This window comes from Miniopterus schreibersii (genome assembly GCF_964146895.1).
Source record: "Miniopterus schreibersii genome assembly, chromosome: 4".
Lineage (NCBI taxonomy): Eukaryota > Metazoa > Chordata > Mammalia > Chiroptera > Miniopteridae > Miniopterus > Miniopterus schreibersii.
In genome coordinates, this window is record NC_138105.1 from 72,017,052 (window position 1) to 72,036,437 (window position 19,386).

At 40.3% G+C, this 19,386-nt stretch overlaps 2 protein-coding genes across 2 annotated transcripts; both read left to right on the forward strand.

Moving 5' to 3' along the window:
• Window positions 1–475: 475 nt before the first annotated feature.
• Window positions 476–1,453, forward strand: LOC308556323 (olfactory receptor 7A17-like; the record flags this gene model as incomplete). Its single annotated transcript, XM_081135474.1, has 1 exon — window positions 476–1,453. Exon 1 carries the CDS (start codon window positions 485–487, stop codon window positions 1,451–1,453), a length of 969 nt encoding a protein of 322 aa, XP_080991600.1. The 5' UTR covers window positions 476–484.
• A 14,442-nt stretch (window positions 1,454–15,895) lies between these two features.
• LOC308556968 (olfactory receptor 7A17-like) lies at window positions 15,896–16,864 on the forward strand (the record flags this gene model as incomplete). Its single annotated transcript, XM_081136796.1, has 1 exon — window positions 15,896–16,864. One exon carries the CDS (start codon window positions 15,896–15,898, stop codon window positions 16,862–16,864), a length of 969 nt encoding a protein of 322 aa, XP_080992922.1.
• Between the last annotated feature and the right edge of the window lie 2,522 nt (window positions 16,865–19,386).

Below are 19,386 nucleotides of genomic sequence, written 5' to 3' on the forward strand. Positions count from 1 at the left end.
CATAAAATATTATATTAGTTTCAGGTGTACGACATAGTGATTCTGTATTTTTATATATTGCAATATGACCTCCACAGGAAGTCTAGTTAACATCTGTCACCACACATAGTTACAATTTTTTTTTGTGACAAGGACTTTTAAAATCTACCCTCTGGCAATTTTCAAATGCACACTACAGTATTATTAACTATAGTCACCCTGCTGTGCGTTACATCTCATCCATGGCCCTTTTATTTTAATTTTTCTTACTGAAAGAATTGAGTAAGGCACAAAAATTCTTCAAGTGTCTTTACATGGAAAAGAAAATTGTAAGGAAAAATGGCTGGGGATGTCCTAAAGGAGACCAGACTATACATGAAATATGGAAATCAATTCCTTGATTCTAAAATGTGGATGGTAGCACTTATGCTAGGTTACTAATGCTTGCTTCTGGGAGAATTAGTCATGTTACTTTTTCCTATATCCTGGTAGTCACCTCCACCACATGGAACTAGGGAACCTCACAGGATTTTCAGAATTTCTTCTCCTGGGATTCTCAGAGGACCCAGAACTGCAGCCCCTCGTCTTCGGGCTGTTCCTCTCCATGTACCTGGTGGCCGTGCTGGGAAACCTGCTCCTCGTGCTGGCCGTCGGCTCAGACTCCCGCCTCCACACGCCCATGTACTTCTTCCTGTCCAACCTGTCCTTGGTGGACATCTGCTTCACCTCCACCACCGTCCCGAAGATGCTGCTCAACATCCAGACGCAGAGCAGAGCCATCACCTACGCAGGCTGCATCAGCCAGATGTATTTTTTCCTATTATATGCAGGACTGGACAACTTCCTCTTGACCGTGATGGCCTATGACCGATTTTTGGCCATCTGCCACCCCCTGCAGTACACGGTCATCATGAACCCCCGGCTCTGCAGACTGCTGGTTCTGGTGTCCTGGATCATGAGTGTACTGCATTCCTTGTTACAATGCTTAGTGGTGTTGCGACTGTCTTTCTGTCCAGACTTGGAAATCTCCCACTTTTTTTGTGAAATCAAACAGATGGTCCAACTTGCCTGTTCTGACACCTTTGTTAATGACATGGTGATGTATTTTGGAGCTGGGCTCCTGGGTGGTGGTCCCCTTGCTGGGATCCTTTACTCTTACTCTAAGATAGTTTCCTGCATATGGTCAATCCCATCAGCTCAGGGGAAGTATAAAGCATTTTCTACCTGTGTGTCTCACCTCTCAGTTGTCTCCTTATTTTATGGTACAAGCCTGGGAGTGTACCTCAGCTCTGCTGCCCCCCACAGCTCATACTCAAATGCAACAGCCTCGGTGATGTACACCGTGGTCACACCCATGCTGAACCCCTTCATCTACAGTCTCAGGAACAAAGACATAAAGAGGGCTCTGAAAAGATTTATTGGGATGGTAGCTGTAAAAGGACCATTTGTCCTAGGGCTGAAGAAATGCACATGATAGCTGGACTCAAAGGCTCAAAGCCAGATATTGTGATTCTCTGATCAGATTGTGGGAGTAGAATTTACTCTTTCTGTTTATTTCCAGTTTCTATGATTTCAACTTCTCTATACAATTCAATTGAATCACTTTATTAATTTTTTGACTTTGTAATATCTAATAGCTTTTGCTTTGTCATTTTTCTCTTCTCCCAAATTAATTACCATCCTTGGATGAAATATTTGGAAATTCCCATTTATCTCATGAGACTACATGGATTTCTTAAGAACAATTTCTTTTGAAATAAAGTCGATCATACTGAATAATTTTTCTTTCATTTTACTAAAAGAAAAATCATGAGTTGTACTCCTCCTGTGGAAATAAACTGCAATTGATAACCAAAGCCACTTACATCATTTCATAGGAGAGGAAAATTAAGAGCACAGTTTAACACTTTTTGTACATCATTTCTTCATATATCACCACCATAACTGCTCTTTCTGAAAATGTAGACTTTAACATATAGTGTGTGTTATAAAAGGTAACTGGGTTATCTTCCCTCATTAGGATCCTGTATCATATTTAGCTTGGTGTCCACATTCTTACCAGGTCACTGGCAAACTGACAATCAAATACATGTTTCCAAATCTAGTCGACGCAGAAACACAAATTTCAATAAATTGTTTGACATAATATGTCTTTAGAGTCAGAGATGACCCTAAGTATGAGGAAGCAAAATTTTAAGTCATACGTTTATTACTAAGCAAACAATTTTTTCAGGGTGCATGTTTATTTATTGATGTATGTAAGATCAGTGTTTATGTGTACAAGGATTTATCATCGGGGTGTTGTGCTCGGTGTAATGATGTTTTCTACTGAACTATCTTCCTGCTTCCATTTAAAAATTTTCATTGCTGCCTACAAGTGTGATTCCCTCTATTGTTCTAAATGAAGCATCTCCCCCTACTCTAAATAGTGTCATAACCTCTAAGGGGTAGGGAATGAACCATATCAATATCATCCATTATATGTATATTATTATGTGATATATAGATATGTCATATATATATATATATATATATATATATACAAAGTAACCAAAAGATGACTCACTAGAAAGCTTGAATTCCTGTCCAGTTCTGTATTTCAGAGTCATAAGTTTTTCACAAACATGAATGCTCTCTCAACCTCTTCTGGTTACCTACAAGGAAATCTCAATGGAGTCATTTTTTAATGCAGTTATCTGAAATAAACTTTAATAACAGACTAATCATGAATGCTATCCTTACATATCAGAAGAAAGGCCTACAATGACAAGCAACAGATTCTGATAATTTAGTTCACTTCTCTTCATTTTGATTATTGTATCAGTTAGCTGTTGCTGTATAACAAGTCATCCTAGAAGCAAATGGTTTAATGTAATGCCCTTATTATTAGATGGCATTATATGGTAGGAAGTTGTTCTGAGTTCCGGTTGTCTCCTCATGGGCCTGTAGTCAGTTGTCAGTCTCTATATTGTGTTCCTAATGCTCATCCATTGTGTTGTATGTGGCTGTAGTGCTCTTCTGTCTTGAACCAATTTATGTCAGTTTACTCCCTTTTTATATGAAGGCGAGTCTTTAATTTATGGGAAAAATGGATTTATCAAGTGATAATTGATTTATTTTAATCCCTATATTCACATATAACATTTATTTTGTTCTTAGTTAGAAGAGATTCTCCCAGCACTTCTGGGTGTGACTCAGCTACCTACACTCTAGGTCTGACCCTGAGTCATGCACTACTAGACATTTTTATTCCTAACTAATTCACTGGAACATAATTGCATGCAATATACTACTACACATACAACATGCTGAATTAAGTGAGCCATACAAAAATTAATAATTTATACTACACACTTCCATTTGCATATAATTTGAAAAGATGTACAATAAATTTTAACTCTTTTGTTATTTTTAAAACTGCAATTGCCCTGAGCCTCAGTTTCTTCATTTCCAAAGGTAATGTGAGATAATAAACTCTAATTTCAGACAAATGTGTGGAATAAGTGAAATGTGTTAAAATAGTCTGCTGAGTCCAAAAAAAACACTCAAGGTTAGAGTGTATGTGTGAGTGAATTTGTATACATTTTTCTCTCAAATAAGCACACTCACACATATATATGTACATGTATACAGACTCACATATTTCCATCTATTATGCAAAAAGAAATCTTGAGAGAAAGTTGGAGGGGATAGAAATGAAAAGAATGAATATTTGAAAAGACGAAATGGAAAGAATGCAGAAATTTTGACATAAACATTTAAAGTAGAATGGGTGACTTTAATTGTAATAAGGAATTATTTTTCTACCTTAAATCCTCAAAGGATAGAAGGTCAGAACATTTATACTTATGCAATGGGGAATTCTCTGTACCACCTAATGGGACAGAATATCTCCAAATGGACTCTAATTTTCACCTTCTATTTTAAGGTGGGAATTCAACACAAAATGACTTTACTTAAGGGAAACTCATTGAATGAATTGAGAGGTTTAATAGTCATGGGCATGTCAAGTACATCATAGGAAATATAGTCAGGAATATTGTAATACTACGTATGGTGTCAGATGGTACTCTATTTATCAGGGTAATCACTTTGTAAGTTATATAAATGTCTAATCACTATGTTGTACACATGAAATTAATATAATATTGCATGTCAACAGTAGCTAAAAATAAAAAAAAATTTAAAACAAAAAACATACAAAGAAATGAGAGGCTTAAGCTCAGTTTCTGCAAACAATTTTTTTGTTTTACTTCATTTTTCAGTTACAGTTGACATTCAATATTTTAAAAAATATTATCTTTATTAAATTTATTGGGGTGACATTGGTTAATAAAATAATGTATGTTTCAAGTGGACAACTCTATGATACATCATCTGCATATTGCATTCTGTGTCCATTACCCAAATCAAATTAGTTTCAGGTGTGCAGCATAGTGGTTAGACAATCATATAGTTTACAAAGTGATTCCCCTGATGTTTCAAGTACCCACCTGGCACAATACGATATGGAAGCAATCCTGCAAAAATTAAAAAATATATATATATCTTTATTGATTTCAGAGAGAGGAAAGGAGAGGGAGAGAGAGAGAAAGAAACATCAGTGGTGAGTCATTGATCAGCTGCTCCTGCAAACCCCTGACTGGGGATCGAGCCCGCCACCCGGGCATGTGCCCTGGCTGGGAATCGAACCCCGATCACCTGGATCCTAGGTCTACGCTCAACCGCTGAGCCACAAAAGGACAAGTATATGGATCAATGAAACAAATGAGAGAGCACAGAAATCAACCCCACAACTTTATGGTCAATTAATATTTGATGAAGGAGGCAACAACATACAATGGGGTAAAGACAGTCTCTTCAATAAATAATGTTACAAAAAAATGAAACTAGGCCACCAACTTACACCATACACAAGAATAAACTCACAATGAATTAAAGACTTAAATGTAAGTCAGGAAAACATAAAAATCCTAGAAGAAAACATATGCGGTAAAATCTCAGACATCTCTTGTAACAATATTTTGCCGATATATCTCCTAGGGCAATGGAAACAGAGAAAAAAGAAACAAATGGAACTACATCAAACTAAATGGCTTTTGCACAGCAAAAGAAACCATCAACAAGCTGAAAGGGGAATACACTGAATGGGAAAACATATTTGCCAATAATACATTTGATAAGGGGTTGACTTCCAAAACATATAAAGAACTTATACTACTCAACACCAAGAAGACAAACAACCCAATTAAGAAATGGGCAAAGGACCTGAATAGACACTTCTCCAAAGAGGACACACAGATAGACACTAGACATGTAAAAAAATGCTCAACGTCACTAATCACCAGAGAGATGCAAATTAAAACCACAAGAAGGTATCACCTCATGCTTGTCAGAATGGTTATTATTAATAAATCAACAAACTAGTACTGGTGAGGTAGTGAAGAAAAGGGAACCTGTGTGCATGGTTGATGGGAATGCAGATTGCTGCAGCCACGGTGAGAAAACAGGATGGAGTTTCTTCAACAAATTAAACATGGAACTGTTGTTTGACCCAGTGATCCCACTTCTGGGAATATATTAAAAGAAACCCAAAACACTAATTCGAAAGAAATTATGCACCCCTATGTTCATAGCAGCATTATTTACAATAGGTAAGATCTCAGACCGCCTAAGTGCCCATCACTCTATGAGCTGATAAAAAAGCTGTGGGACATTTACACCATGGAACACTATGCAGCTGTAAAACAGAAGGATCTCTTACCCTTTGCAATAGGATGAATGGACCTGGAGATTTTTATGCTAGGTGAAATAAGCCAGTCGGAGAAAGGCACATATCATATGATCTCACTTATATATGGAATGGAATGAACAAAATATACTGATGAACAAAATAGAAACAGAGCCATGGATACATGGAACAGACTGACAGCTGTTCATCAACTGAGAGGAGGGTTGGGGGTGCCGGATGAAAGGAGGTGAAAGGAGTAAGCAAAAGAACATATATATATGTGTGTGTGATATATATGTGTATATATATGTGTGGTGTAGGTATATATATCACATAGACCCAAACAATAGTGTGGAGAAAGCCAGAGGGAAAGGATGGTGGGGGGTAGGTGAAGGTGGGCAAAAGGGGGGAAAATGGTGATGAAAAGAGACTTTGCTTGGGGCAATGGGCACACAATGCAGTGTGTAAATGATATTTTGTTGAATTGTACACTTGAAACCTGTATTGTTTTGTAAACCAATGTCACCCTAATAAATTCAATAAAGAAAGACATTCCTGGATCATAAAATATAAATTAAATTGATTGAAATTATACGAAGTTATATATCAATTATATCTCAGTTAAACTGGAGAATTTTTATTTAACATCAATGGATGGGCTTGTGCAGTTTACATAAGAGCATGATAGAGTGATTCAAGCATGAAAAAGAAATTAAATTCTATCTGGGTAAACGGATACAGAAGGATTGATTTCACACTTCTTTTGACAAAAAACACTTATGAATTTATTCTAGATGCTTTGCAACAAGAAAGATACAAAAGTTGGTGTAATACTTTAATTCACCAAGAAACAGAAACTTTGCAGATATTTTCAGGAGTGAAACATAGGACACAGTAAAACAGCTTGAAGAATCTACAAATTCTTACTGTGACCATTTGGAGTCAACATGAGTGGGTCAGAGGTTGTGTCACTGAGTACAACATGGCATAGACTGAGAAACTCTCAAGCACTCTGTTCCTTGTGCGAGGAACAAAATAATTTAACAAACAAAATAGAAACAGAAGCATAGATACATAGAACAGACTTATGGTTGTCAGAGGGGAGGGCTGGGTGAAAAAAGGTGAAGGGCTTAAATAAACAAACAAACAAAATATATAAATATGTATGACACATAGACACAAACAACAGTACGATGATAGCCAGAGGAAAATGGAAAGGGAGGTAGGGAGGTGGGAGTGGGCAAAGAGGGGATAAGTGGGAACAAAAAGAGACTTGGCTTTGGGTGGTGAGCGCATGATGCAGTCTGCAGATGATGTTTTATTGACTTGTACACTTGAAACCTGTATGGTTTTAGTAACCGATGTCACCCCAATCAATTCAATGAAAAAATAGCATAGATGAAAGTTCCCTATTTATATAAAGTCCTGACAATTTTATTTCCTGTCATGAGAGAAATACTCAAGAGGTATATGCAAACTTGAGTATGCAGAAGCTGAGCTACTGAGCCTAACATTTGACAGTCTAAGGCCAGGCCTGAGGTGTGTGAGAAGGTTCTTGCTGAAAAAGGCCAAAAGCTGCTTACCTCTGAATCTAACACTGGACAACAGCCTTGATACTGAGAGTGCTCACAGACCAGGAGCTGCAGCATCAATATTAACCAGGAGCTAGTTACAAATGCTGGATGTCTGGGTCAGCCTAGACCTGCCAGATCAGAACCTGCATTTGAACAAGATCCTGGATTCATATGCATATGACGTTGGGGAAGTTCTGGTCTAGAATGGTATTTCTCATCTCTGCACTATTGACATTTCTGTTGCACACTTCTTTGTGGTGGGGCCGTCCAATGCATTACAAGATGTTGAGAAGCATCTGTCCACTAGGTGCCAGTAGCACCTCCCCAGTTGTAACAGCAGAGAATTTTCCAGACTTTGCAAGGTGTTCCCTAGAGGCAACATGACTCCTGGTTGCCAACCCCCGGTCTAGAGCAGAAAACTGGAAACATCTTGGAGGAGTTCCAATCAAAGCTCACCCTTACTCAGTTCATAATTTTAAGCAGATTGCTTCACCCTCTAAATCCCATTTCTGCAAATGTAGAATGAAGTTCACAACAGTACAACCTCAGATAATGGACTTTTGTAAGACTGAAATAAGACAATCCATATACGAATCTAAGTTCAGTCCATGGTGCATAAAAAGATCTAACTCTATCTTATAATTAACAATCACCATTTAGGTGAAGCACTAAAGGCCAGCTCTTAATTTGTGTTATAAGCATGAATCTACCAATAGACTTGTCAAAAACCTCATGCAGCCAAGGATTATAGTACCATGGCTTTATAGCAAAGGTACTGACCTCTCTCCCTTGCTCAAGAGAGGAATAGCAATTTCTAGAGATATGAGGAGCTGTTGCTCATCAGCTGTCAATACTTTAGAGGTCCCTGAGACCTAGTCAAGACAGGTTCCTCAGTCTTAGATTGGGAGAAAACACAAACACAAGACTTGGATAAAATGCAAGGAGGGTAGGCCTCTGGGATGCAGGTGCATTCATGGAAAAGCAAAAATAAATACTGGATTCACCTGACTTCTAATATGGTCTGCTGGGAACACAGAATCAGAAGGAAAAAATCTTCTTTCTGCCTAGATCGGTGTCCTAAGGGAAATGATATACTCAGAGGTGGGAGTAACAATGGAAACAGTATCTAATGAGCAGATACAGGCAGCTGAAAATATCTCCTCTGCTGCATGTACAACCTTGAGCTGGACAGAACATGGTGGTTGCTTTTGGATTCCTAAGTCTGGTTGGGGACCAATGCTTCACTCCTTCCTGCTGTCTTGACTGGGGACAGAACTTCAGTCTCCATCATCAGCCTTCCAGAGGAATTCAGACTTCCACCCAGAGACGTTTTTCTCAGAGCCTCATCTGGGTGAGTCTGAGAGCCCAGTAGGTACTGAAGGAAAGGTTCAGAGAGAACAAAAGCCTAGAATTTCTGGAGGTCACCTGAGAGCCTAAGCTGCCTAGCCTAGAGCCCAGAGATTGCCATGTTTGTTTACTAATGAATTTAAAATTAATATATTAAATACTTTAAAAATAGAAGTGTTCCTTGGACTCAACAATACAAGGATCATTGTTGATAATTACATGATGGGAATGGAAGTCCAGTTGGATAAGACTGAGGACGGAATGGGAGGCATAAAGTGGTTCCAATAAAATCAGAAGAAGTTGTGAAGTTCAGGGGAGTAGGAAAATAGTATTAGTGAAGGCATAGCAGTGAGCGAGGGCATTTAAAATTTTTTCAGATGGGGTGTATTTGAGAATATTCTGTATTTATTAGAAGGATCCAGACCAATAGAGGTAGATTCTACCTTGCAACAAAGGTTCATTAGACTTACATTTCACAGTCTCTCATATTGGTATTCAAGTGAAAACAATGTATTTATGCATAAAGGGTATGCTAATGAGCATTACTTTCCAATTATTTTATTTTCTGGCAGACTAAAATTTTTTTTCACTTTATAGCCACTTACTTTCTATACTGCAAATTGTCTTTGTGGGGTTTTTTTTGGTGTTTTTTAAAAACTGAATGTATTGGGGTGACATTGTGCAACCCACAATGTTTTTATGTGCTGGGTCTGAATGTTTTTATTGGGGTTTTTTAGTGCATTCTTTCAAAACAAAGAATTGCATTTTTTCAGCAAGTTTCCTCTTTTCCATTTAATTTTTGTATGTATGTAAACACGCATGTGGCGTTGTGTGAGTTTATAAATTTTGTATGCTCAAATCTATCAGTCGTTCACATTGTATTTCCTCATTGCTTTTAAACATTGAAAGGCCTTCTGCATCCTTAGTAGTAATGAGTTGTTTTGCCATCTGATTTTACACCTGTTTTTTGTCATTTCTGCCATGTTTTGTTTTGGGATTAGATCTTTTTTGTTTTTAATCTTTATTGTTGAGAGTATTAAAGGTGCCCCATATCCCCCCCCCCAGTTGACCCCCTCCACCTCGCTCCCACCCCCTCCCCAGCCCTTCACCCTGTCATTGTCTGTGTCCATGGGTTATGCATATATGCATATAACTTCTTTGGTTAATCTCTTCCCACACTCCACGCCCCTTCCCTCTTTCCTCTGAAATATGATTGTCTGTTGCATGCGTCAATATCTCTGGATCTATTTAGTTCGTCAGATTCTTTTGTTCATTAGCTTCTTCTTAAAGAAGACCCTTCAACTTTTCCTGTAATGCTGGTTTGGTGGTCATGAACTCCTTTAGCTTTTTCTTATCTGTGAAGCGCTTTATCTGGCCCTCTTTGCTGGGTAGAACAATCTTGGTTGTAGTTCCATGTTTTTCATCACTTTGAATATTTCTTGCCACTCCCTTCTGGCCTGCAAGATTTCTGTTGAGAAATCAGCTGACAGCCGTATGGGTGCTCCCTTGTAGGTAACTAACTGCTTTTCTCTTGCTGCTTTTAGGATTCTCTCTTTGTCTTTAACCTTTGGCATTTTAATTATGATGTGTCTTGCTGTGGGCCTCTTTGAGTTCCTCTTGTTTGGGACCCTCTTTTCTTCCTGGACTTGTAAGTCTATTTCTTTCCCCAGGTAGGGGAAGTTTTCTGTCATTATTTTTTCAAATAGGTTTTCAATTTCTTGGCCTCTTTCTTCCCCTCTGGCACCCCAAAAATATGAATGTTGGGCCTCTTGAAGTTGTCCCAGAGGCTCCTTATACTATCTTCATATTTCTGGATTCTTTTTTCTTTTTGCTCCTCTGGTTGGGTGTTTTTTGTTTCTTCATGTTCCAAATTGCTGATGTGATTCTCAGTGTCCTCTACTCTACTGTTGATTCTCTGTAAATTATTCTTCATTTCAGTTCCTGTAGCCTTCATTTCAAATTGGGACTTTATTATGTTACTGATTTTCTCAGTTATTTCCCTAATAGTCTGCTTAAACATCCTTATAAACAGAATTCTGAACTCTCTATCTGTTAGCTTGCTTGGATCTATTTCATTTAGTTCCTCTTCTAGAGATTTCTTCTGTCCTTTCCTTTGTGACATGTTTCTTTGCTTCTACACTTTGGCTGCTTCCAGGTGTTTGTTTCTATGTATTAGGTAGAGCTGCTATGTCTTCTGGAATTTGTAGAGTGGCTTTGTGTAGTAGGTGTCCTGTAGGGTCCAGTGGCTCAGCCTCCCCAGTCACCTGAGCTGGGCCTTCTAGGTGCTCCCCTATGTGGGCTGTGTGCACTGTCCTGTTGTAGTTGAGCCTTGGTTGCTGTTGGCATCACTGGGAGGAACTGACCCCCAGACCAATCAGCTGTGAGGACCAGCTGCAACTACCGCCAGAGAGCTACTGTGCTGGAGACACTACTATGGAGCAGGATTTACTTCAGTGGGGCTTTGGTGTTCACCAAGTGCGCCCCTTGAGTGTCACTCGTGGCTGTGGTAGGGTTGTAATCCAGCGTGGTCGAGTCTGACCACCGGGTGCACTGTCTCTGGGGCCTCCCGGGAGGTGCAAAGTCAGCCTGTGCCAGTGCCTTACGCAGGGCCACCCAGCATGAGCTACACAGCAAACTGTAGTTGGCTGCTACTTGTGCTGGGCTTGGAGGTGTCCAGGAGAGGCCAAGCTATGAGCCAATGCAGCTGCCGCTAGTGCCAGGCCTGGGGACACTTATCAAGCCCTGTGGGGCCCACTGCTGCTTGTTTGAGAGATTTTAGGAAACTCCTAAGCATGAGGCTCGAGAGGCCACTGGCACAGAAAAGCCCCTGGAAATGGTCTGGATGAGCCCGAAGGTAGGGAGGGCGGGGCCTCCGGGCATCACGGGGCGGGGCCAAAGGCATGAGTCAGGTGCTGGCGATTCAAATATGGCGCCTGCCTGCCGGCTGTGTGCGGGGAGGACTCGCCAAAGGAGCCATGGCCTCCGCCAGCCCTTCTGCCTGGGAGGAAGCCGCCCCTCCGCCTCTCGCCCGGATCTCAGGCAGGTTAGTTCCTCCCCGAGTGTCCCGGGTCCTTTCAGGCTGCTGCCCGGCGCTGGGCGCAGAGGGAGCGTCCGAGTGAGTCTGTGCCGGGCCCTTAAGAGGAGCTGCTGGGGCTCCCGCAGCCTCCGCGACCCTCAGCCACAGTCCCCGCTGGTTTCACAGCCTGAGGTTTCGGGATGTCTCCTCCCGGCCTGGAGCCCTGGCTGGGGGCCTGCTGTGGGGCTGGGACCCCTCCCTCCTCCGGGAAACCTCCGCCGCCGAGATTCCCTTCTGCATTTCAACCGTGGCACCAGGTGTGGGCCCGCGGCCGCGTCTCTGCGATTCAGCCCCGATCCGCCCGCGTCTCCGCCCCTCCTCCCGCTCTCGGTGCTCCCTCAGTTCCCTGGTTGTGGGGCGTCTGTTCAGCCAAATTTCAGGAGGCTCTGAGTGATGGTGGTTCTGTATTTTAGTTGTGATTTTGATATGGTTGCGGGAGGCGGCGGGTGCAGCTGTTACCTACCCCCCATCTTGCTTCTCCCTGCTCCTAGATCTATTTTTAAAAATAGCAATCATCTTCTGTGATGTTTTGGAAAACATTCTTTTATATCCAACTAAAGATCACCCATATCCTTTTTATAAGCACTATGAGTCCACTTACGTTTATATAAGATGAGATTATAACTTTAGATACTGCTTCCTCCACAGTTTTAAAGAGTACGTTTTCCTAGTCTTTTATTTCCTTTTACCCAGTTCATCTTGAATTACAGATGTTTATGGGATCAATTTATTGTGATTTTCTTTCAGATGTTAGTATTATATTTTTATTCAATTTTATTTAATAGTTATTTGAATTCACTATTTATAACTTAGGTTCATTTTCCCTACCAGTTTTTTATTTAATGAATTCTCATTTTCTTAAAATTTGTTTCTATGCAAATGCACACCTTTGTGAAAACATAGACGTGAACAAAGGAGGTGAAGTCCCTGCTCATTTGATCTTACATTAAATGGGGAAGGCAGAGTACAGTGAAGTAAGTGTGTGAATGACATAATGTCTTCAGTATAAACGTATGAAGAAAAGGGACAGATCATCTGGCTTGTGTAGGATTTTATAAAGTATAACTTGATGAGGACTTTGCATGTAGGATGGGGACCAGAACCAGGACTAGAGTGTAACTACTGGGTGTGTCACAAAAGATATGCAATCCCAAAGTCCAAGAACAAAGGAAAGATGCCACAAAGAAAAATGAGAGAAGGGCCAGGCTCATCCACTATTGGGACATATAAAAACAAGTGTGGTCAAATGAACATGAAATAGGTGCAGGAATCACAATCAGATCGGGAGGTGAGGTGGATGCAATGACGAGGCCAGCGGAGCAATGAAGGTCCAGTCAGTGTGTGGTCCCCTGAGCCCGAGGTAGCTTCAGCACCGCGCTGGCTGCTGCTTCTCTCTGCACCTGGCTCTCTGCTGGGCTCTTCAGGCTCATTACTTTTCCCTCCTTAGCAGGAACTGCCATTCTTTTAAATCTATATTTTCCTTTACTGCATTATTCCAAATTTGTTAACATGTCCCACAATAAACATGCCTTTTCCATTGTAATCAAGTATGTGTGCACATGCAAACACACAGATACACATGAATGTACGCACACACATCTAAACAAAGAGAATCATCACCAGTGACGCCCATAGATGTACTAACAGGAAGGAACTGTGCTAAACTTTTATACATATTGACCAAATGTATCGACCACATTAGGGGGATGGACATTGCTGCCCACTCCATTCGAGTGAGAATATTAACATTTAGAATGGATTGGTTATCTCTCCAAATTCAAACAGCTAATCTAATATGTGGCAGATCCAAGATTCAAAATTCAGCTGCTAAACCTAAAATTTTGCATTTAGTATTATTTAGAAAAGTCTTCTACCATTTTATCTCTTAAAAAAACTACGACTTTTGTACGTTGTATATTTCCTTTTCTAAATTGTAAATTTATTCTCTTTGCTCCATTTCCAGTGGATGCTCATTCTTGGAAGTTTCTTGACATTGATAGTAGATCACTCTTCTCTTTTGGATAAATTGCCTTTGCTGTGTTATTAGTTATCATGGGCATCATGGGGATAGAACTGGGGCTGAAATGTCGACAGACCCAAGGAAATCTTCTTCTATTCACAGTCTCTCAGGGACCCTCTGAGCTATTAGATCTTTTTACCTCTATTGTCTAGTTTTTTAAACCATCTCTGTTTTTTAAAAATTTTTTTTTTTTTATTGCTATCTCTGTTTTTTAAACTGAGTTTTTTTACACTTCTTTAAATACGGGACAGGAATTTAGTCATGTAATCTGGCAGATACTAGTTTAGTACTATCTGATCCTTATAAAAAATCAGAAAAGCCATATAGACTTCCAACTGAAATTCAATTACCCAGTTTCCAAAAACAAAAATCTAAATGAAGAAATAAAAATAGATAAATACATACAGGACAGAATATGGTCATAATAAGAGTGAAGAGCCCAGGAGTGACAGGAGTGACACGCTCACCTGTTCCTGGGATACTTACCCAGTGAAATTTGGATACTATTTCTATATTTTTTAGGGGAAAGATAATCCGATATTGACAGCTTTCTTTGTAGTCATTACTTTCCTAATAATTATGACAGGGCACAAAATCCTGGGGATAACATGGCCCCAGAAGGTCATAGTTTGCATGTGTGCGTGATTACACATGTGTTATGTGCATGTGTGTATGTGTGTGTGTGTTGTGTGGGGAATGAGCAGTTGTCGGAGCAGAGGTACATGAGAAAATATACTCCAAAATGTGACCCTTAGAATGGAGACGTAAGAATGTTAACCAGCACATGAAAAGAAGACGGGCATCCATTTTTATTCAAAATATTACCTGGAAACAAAATTAATAAAGTGTAAGGAACAACTTTCGGACAAGGGATTCCCTGTGCCTTGACGCTTTGTAGCAGCAGAGGGGCCGCCTCATCCGAGCACATTCTCTGACACTGCCCCTCATCCCTCCGCTCTGGCTCATTCCCTTCCGAACCTCGAATATCTGAAACAAGTATCGTCCTCAGGGTCCTCGGGCCCTTTGCACTGGCTCTTACCCCAGCAGGGCACATGCTTCACAAATAAACGCGTGTCTCCTGCTTTCTCTTCTGGGAGGTCCCTGTTCAAATGTCTTCTTGTTCTTAGGGCCTCCTGAACCCCCAGTAAATATACCTCACACCTGCTCTCTTTTATACATGCTTTTTGTTCCCACATAGCATTGCAGTTGTAGCATTTCGACCATGTTAGTTATGCCCATTTATGTGAAAATCAATTTTATTTTATTCCTAGTCGTGACCACCACCACATTGTATAGACAATGATCCACACATTTCAGAATTTCTTCTCCTGAGATTCTCAGAGGACCCAGAACTGCAGCCCCTCGTCTTCGGGCTGTTCCTCTCCATGTACCTGGTGGCCGTGCTGGGAAACCTGCTCCTCGTGCTGGCCGTCGGCTCAGACTCCCGCCTCCACACGCCCATGTACTTCTTCCTGTCCAACCTGTCCTTGGTGGACATCTGCTTCACCTCCACCACCGTCCCGAAGATGCTGCTCAACATCCAGACGCAGAGCAGAGCCATCACCTATGTTGTGAATATCTGAACCAATGCTATCCTCAGGGCGTTTGCTCTGGCTCTTTCCTCAAACAATTTTTCAAATAACCACATGTCTTCCACTCTATCTTCCTTAAGGTCTCTATTCAAATGCCACCTTGTTTGCAGGGCTTCCTGAACTCCCAGTAAAAAAATAGCACCCCATCCACTCTTTTTAATACCTACCTTCTTTTTTTTTCATGGCACCTGACCCCGTCTGACATCGTATATGATATTTATTTTGTGTATATTCTTTCACCGTCATTATATTCTAGGGACTTTGCTTCTCAGCATCTTACAGCTTTTTCCCTGGAGATGGTCAGTACTCAACACATATTCCTCAGGGACATGAAGGCATTTCTTATTAAAGCTGTGAAATACATGACCTCCTGGGGGAAAATAGCCTGAAGGTACTTAAACTCCTAAATCAGAGATGTCATAGGGGATGTCTTAAAGCGGATGATTTGTACAAAAAATAGATATTGATTAATTTACTGCAAAACATAAATTGTAGCATTTCAACTATGCTAGTAATGACCATTTGTGTGAAAATTAATTATGGTATTTTTTCACTCTTAGTCACCACCTCCACCACATGGGACCAGGCAATGATACAGGTACTGCGGAATTTCTTCTCCTGGGATTCTCAGAGGAACCAGAATTGCAGCCCCTTCTCTTTGGGCTGTTCCTCTCCATGTACCTGGTCGCCGTGCTGGGAAACCTGCTCCTCATCCTGGCCGTCAGCTCAGACTCCCGCCTCCACACGCCCATGTACTTCTTCCTGTCCAACCTGTCCTTGGTGGACATCTGCTTCACCTCCACGACTGTCCCGAAGATGCTGGTCAACATCCAGACACAGAGCAAAGTCATAACTTATAAAGGTTGCATCACGCAGATGTATTTTCTCACACTCTTTGGCGGTTGGGACAACTTCCTTCTAACTGTGATGGCCTATGACAGGTATGTGGCCATCTGCCACCCCCTGCACTACACGGTCACCATGAATCCCCGGCTCTGTGGACTGCTGGTCCTGGTGTCCTGTATCATTAGTATTTTGAATTCTTTGTTACATAGCTTAATGGTATCGAGACTGTCCTTCTGTGCAGACTTGGAAATCCCCCACTTTTTCTGTGAAATTAAGCAGATGATCAAACTTGCCTGCTCTGATACTTTTCTTAATGACACAGTGATGTACTTAACAACTGGGCTGTTGGCTGGTGGTCCCCTGGCTGGGATCCTTTACTCTTATTCTAGAATAGTGTCCTCCATATGTGGAATGTCATCAGCTCAGGGGAAGTATAAAGCATTTTCTACCTGTGCATCTCACCTCTCAGTTGTCTCTTTATTTTATTGTACAGTCCTAGGTGTGTATCTCAGCTCTGGTCCTACCCACAGCTCGCATGCAAGTGCAACAGCCTCAGTGATGTACACGGTGGTCACACCCATGCTGAATCCCTTCATCTACAGTCTCAGGAACAAAGACATAAAGGTGGCTCTGAATAGATTCTTTGGGATGGCAGGTATAAAAGGGACGATTATTCTGGGACTGAAAAAGTGCCCTTGATCTCATAGTTCAAAGCCTCAAATCCAGAACCTGTGATTGTTTGATTGTGTGGACTAGAACAGGATCCTTCTCTTTATTCCCTGGCATGTCAATTTTTTATTATTTAACTTCTCTATATAATTTAAGTAACTCACTTTATTAAGCTTCTGCTATAATATGTAGTTTTCTTTATCACCATTTTTATACATTCTCAAAGTTTTTCTCAACCTTGGATCAGAAATATTTGGAAATTTCCATATCTTTCATGGGACAACTTGGATTTCTCTAAAGTAATTTCTTCTCTAATGACATATGCTAAGAAATTTCTCCCTAGTTTTGTTGAAAACATAATCAGAGTTGTATTACTCATATGGACAAAACTACACGTGGCATCTAAGGACATTTATTTAATTTTATTGTACAGGAGAAGATGAAACCACTTCTCACTTTGGGTCTGTCATTTATTTTCACATCACTACCTTAAGTACTCTTCCTAATTATGTAGATTTTAAATATTGTTCCATTTAAGTCTCAGCCTATTGATAAGAAAGGTATTCATTATAAATGCCTGGGGCACTCACCTGGGCCTTGAATTCCTGTGACACCGACCTGAGCCAATGTTGTTGTTGGACCGGCCCTTGTGGTTCTTACTATGATTGCAAGATGTGCTTCAGCCTCAACCATCAGAGGCTGCACGCATCAGCCTCAAACTCCTGCACGCCCCTACTGGAGACCCAGCCTGCAACCCGGTCATGTCCCTGACCGGGAATCGAACTGTGACCAGCTGGTTCATAGATTGACGCTCAACAGCTGAGACATGCTGGCGAGGCTGGTGTGGTTTTATTGTCTTATTTAGCTCAGTGTCTACTACAGACACTGACAAAACTGACTATCGAATATCAACTAGTGAAGTCTACATAGAAAGAAAGTTTTAATCAATTAATCTGGAACCAAAAACACCCTGAAAAGCCACGGCAATCTTGAGAAAGAAGAACAAAGTTGGAAGAATCACAATACCAGATATCAAGTTATACTACAAAGCCACTGTAATCAAAACAGCCTGGTACTGGCACAAGAACAGACATATTGATCAGTGGAACAGAACAGAAAACCCAGATAAATTTTCGAAGTGTTTTTTCTAGATCTGTGAAATACGCTGTTGGTATTTTAATGAGGATTGCATTGAATGTATAGATTGCTTCAGGTAATATGGACATTTTAATGATGTTAATTCTTCCAATCCATGAACATGGTATATTTTTCCATTTGTTTATATCTTCCTCTATTTCTTTTTTCAGTGTCCTATAGTTTTCTGAGTAAAGATCTTTTACATCTTTGGTTAAATTTATTCCTAGGTATCTTATTTTTTTTAGTTGCAATGGTAAATGGGGTTGTTTTTTTAGTTTCTGTTTTCTGAGAGTTCATTATTGATGTATAAAAATATCATCGATTTCTGGGTGTTAATTTTATATTCTGCTACCTTGCTGAATTCATTTATTAAATCTAGTAGTTTTCTGGTGGAGTCTTTAGGGTTCTCTATGTACAATATCATGTCATCTGCAAATAATGACAGTTTTGTTTCCTCCTTTCCAATTTGGATGCCTTTTATGTTTTCTTCTTGTCTAATTGCTGTGGGTAGGACTTCCAGTATTATGTTGAACAAGAGTGGTGAAAGTGGACACCCCTGTCTTGTTCCTGTTCTTAGGGGAAATGGTTTTAGTTTTTGCCCATTGAGTATGATGTTGGCTGTAGGTTTGTCATATACGGCCTTTATTATTGTTGAGGTATGATCCTTCTATTCCCACTTTGCTGAGAGTTTTTATCAAAAATGGATGCTGGATTTTATCGAATGCTTTTTCTGCATCTATTGATAAGATCATGTGATTTTTATCTTTCAGTTTGTTTATGTGATGTATCACGTTTATTGATTTGCGAATATTGTACCAGCCTTGCAACCCTGGAATAAATCCCACTTGGTCATGGTGTATGATCTTTTTAATATATTGCTGGATCCGATTTGCTAATATTTTGTTGAGGATTTTGGCATCTGTGCTCATCAGGGATATTAGCCTGTAATTCTCTTTCTTTGTAGTATCTTTATCTGGTTTTGGAATTAGGCTAATGCTGGCCTCATAAAAAGAGTTTGAAAGTGTTCCTTCCTCTTGGATTTTTTGAAATAGTTTGAGGAGGATAGGTGTTAACCCTTTAGCATTTCTTGCCTTGCCAGTTTGGTGGTAATAAACTGATATTTCAGATCATCTACACTTCAACTGTTTTTTCAAGCCAATAGCTCTGCACTTTAGCCACAAATTCGGTCTGGTGTTGGAAGCAAGTGGATGGAGCTTTTATCTACTTTGCAGTCATTTGGAATCCCTTCTATAATATCTCTATTAACTCTTTGCATTTATGATAACATACCTTTGGAATGTCAAGATAACTTTCTTTATCCTGACCCTTCCAGACACAACCATGCACCAGAGCAGAGACCACAAATCCTCTCGTTAATGTGTTAATTGTTGACTGTTAACTATGCTGCACTCACC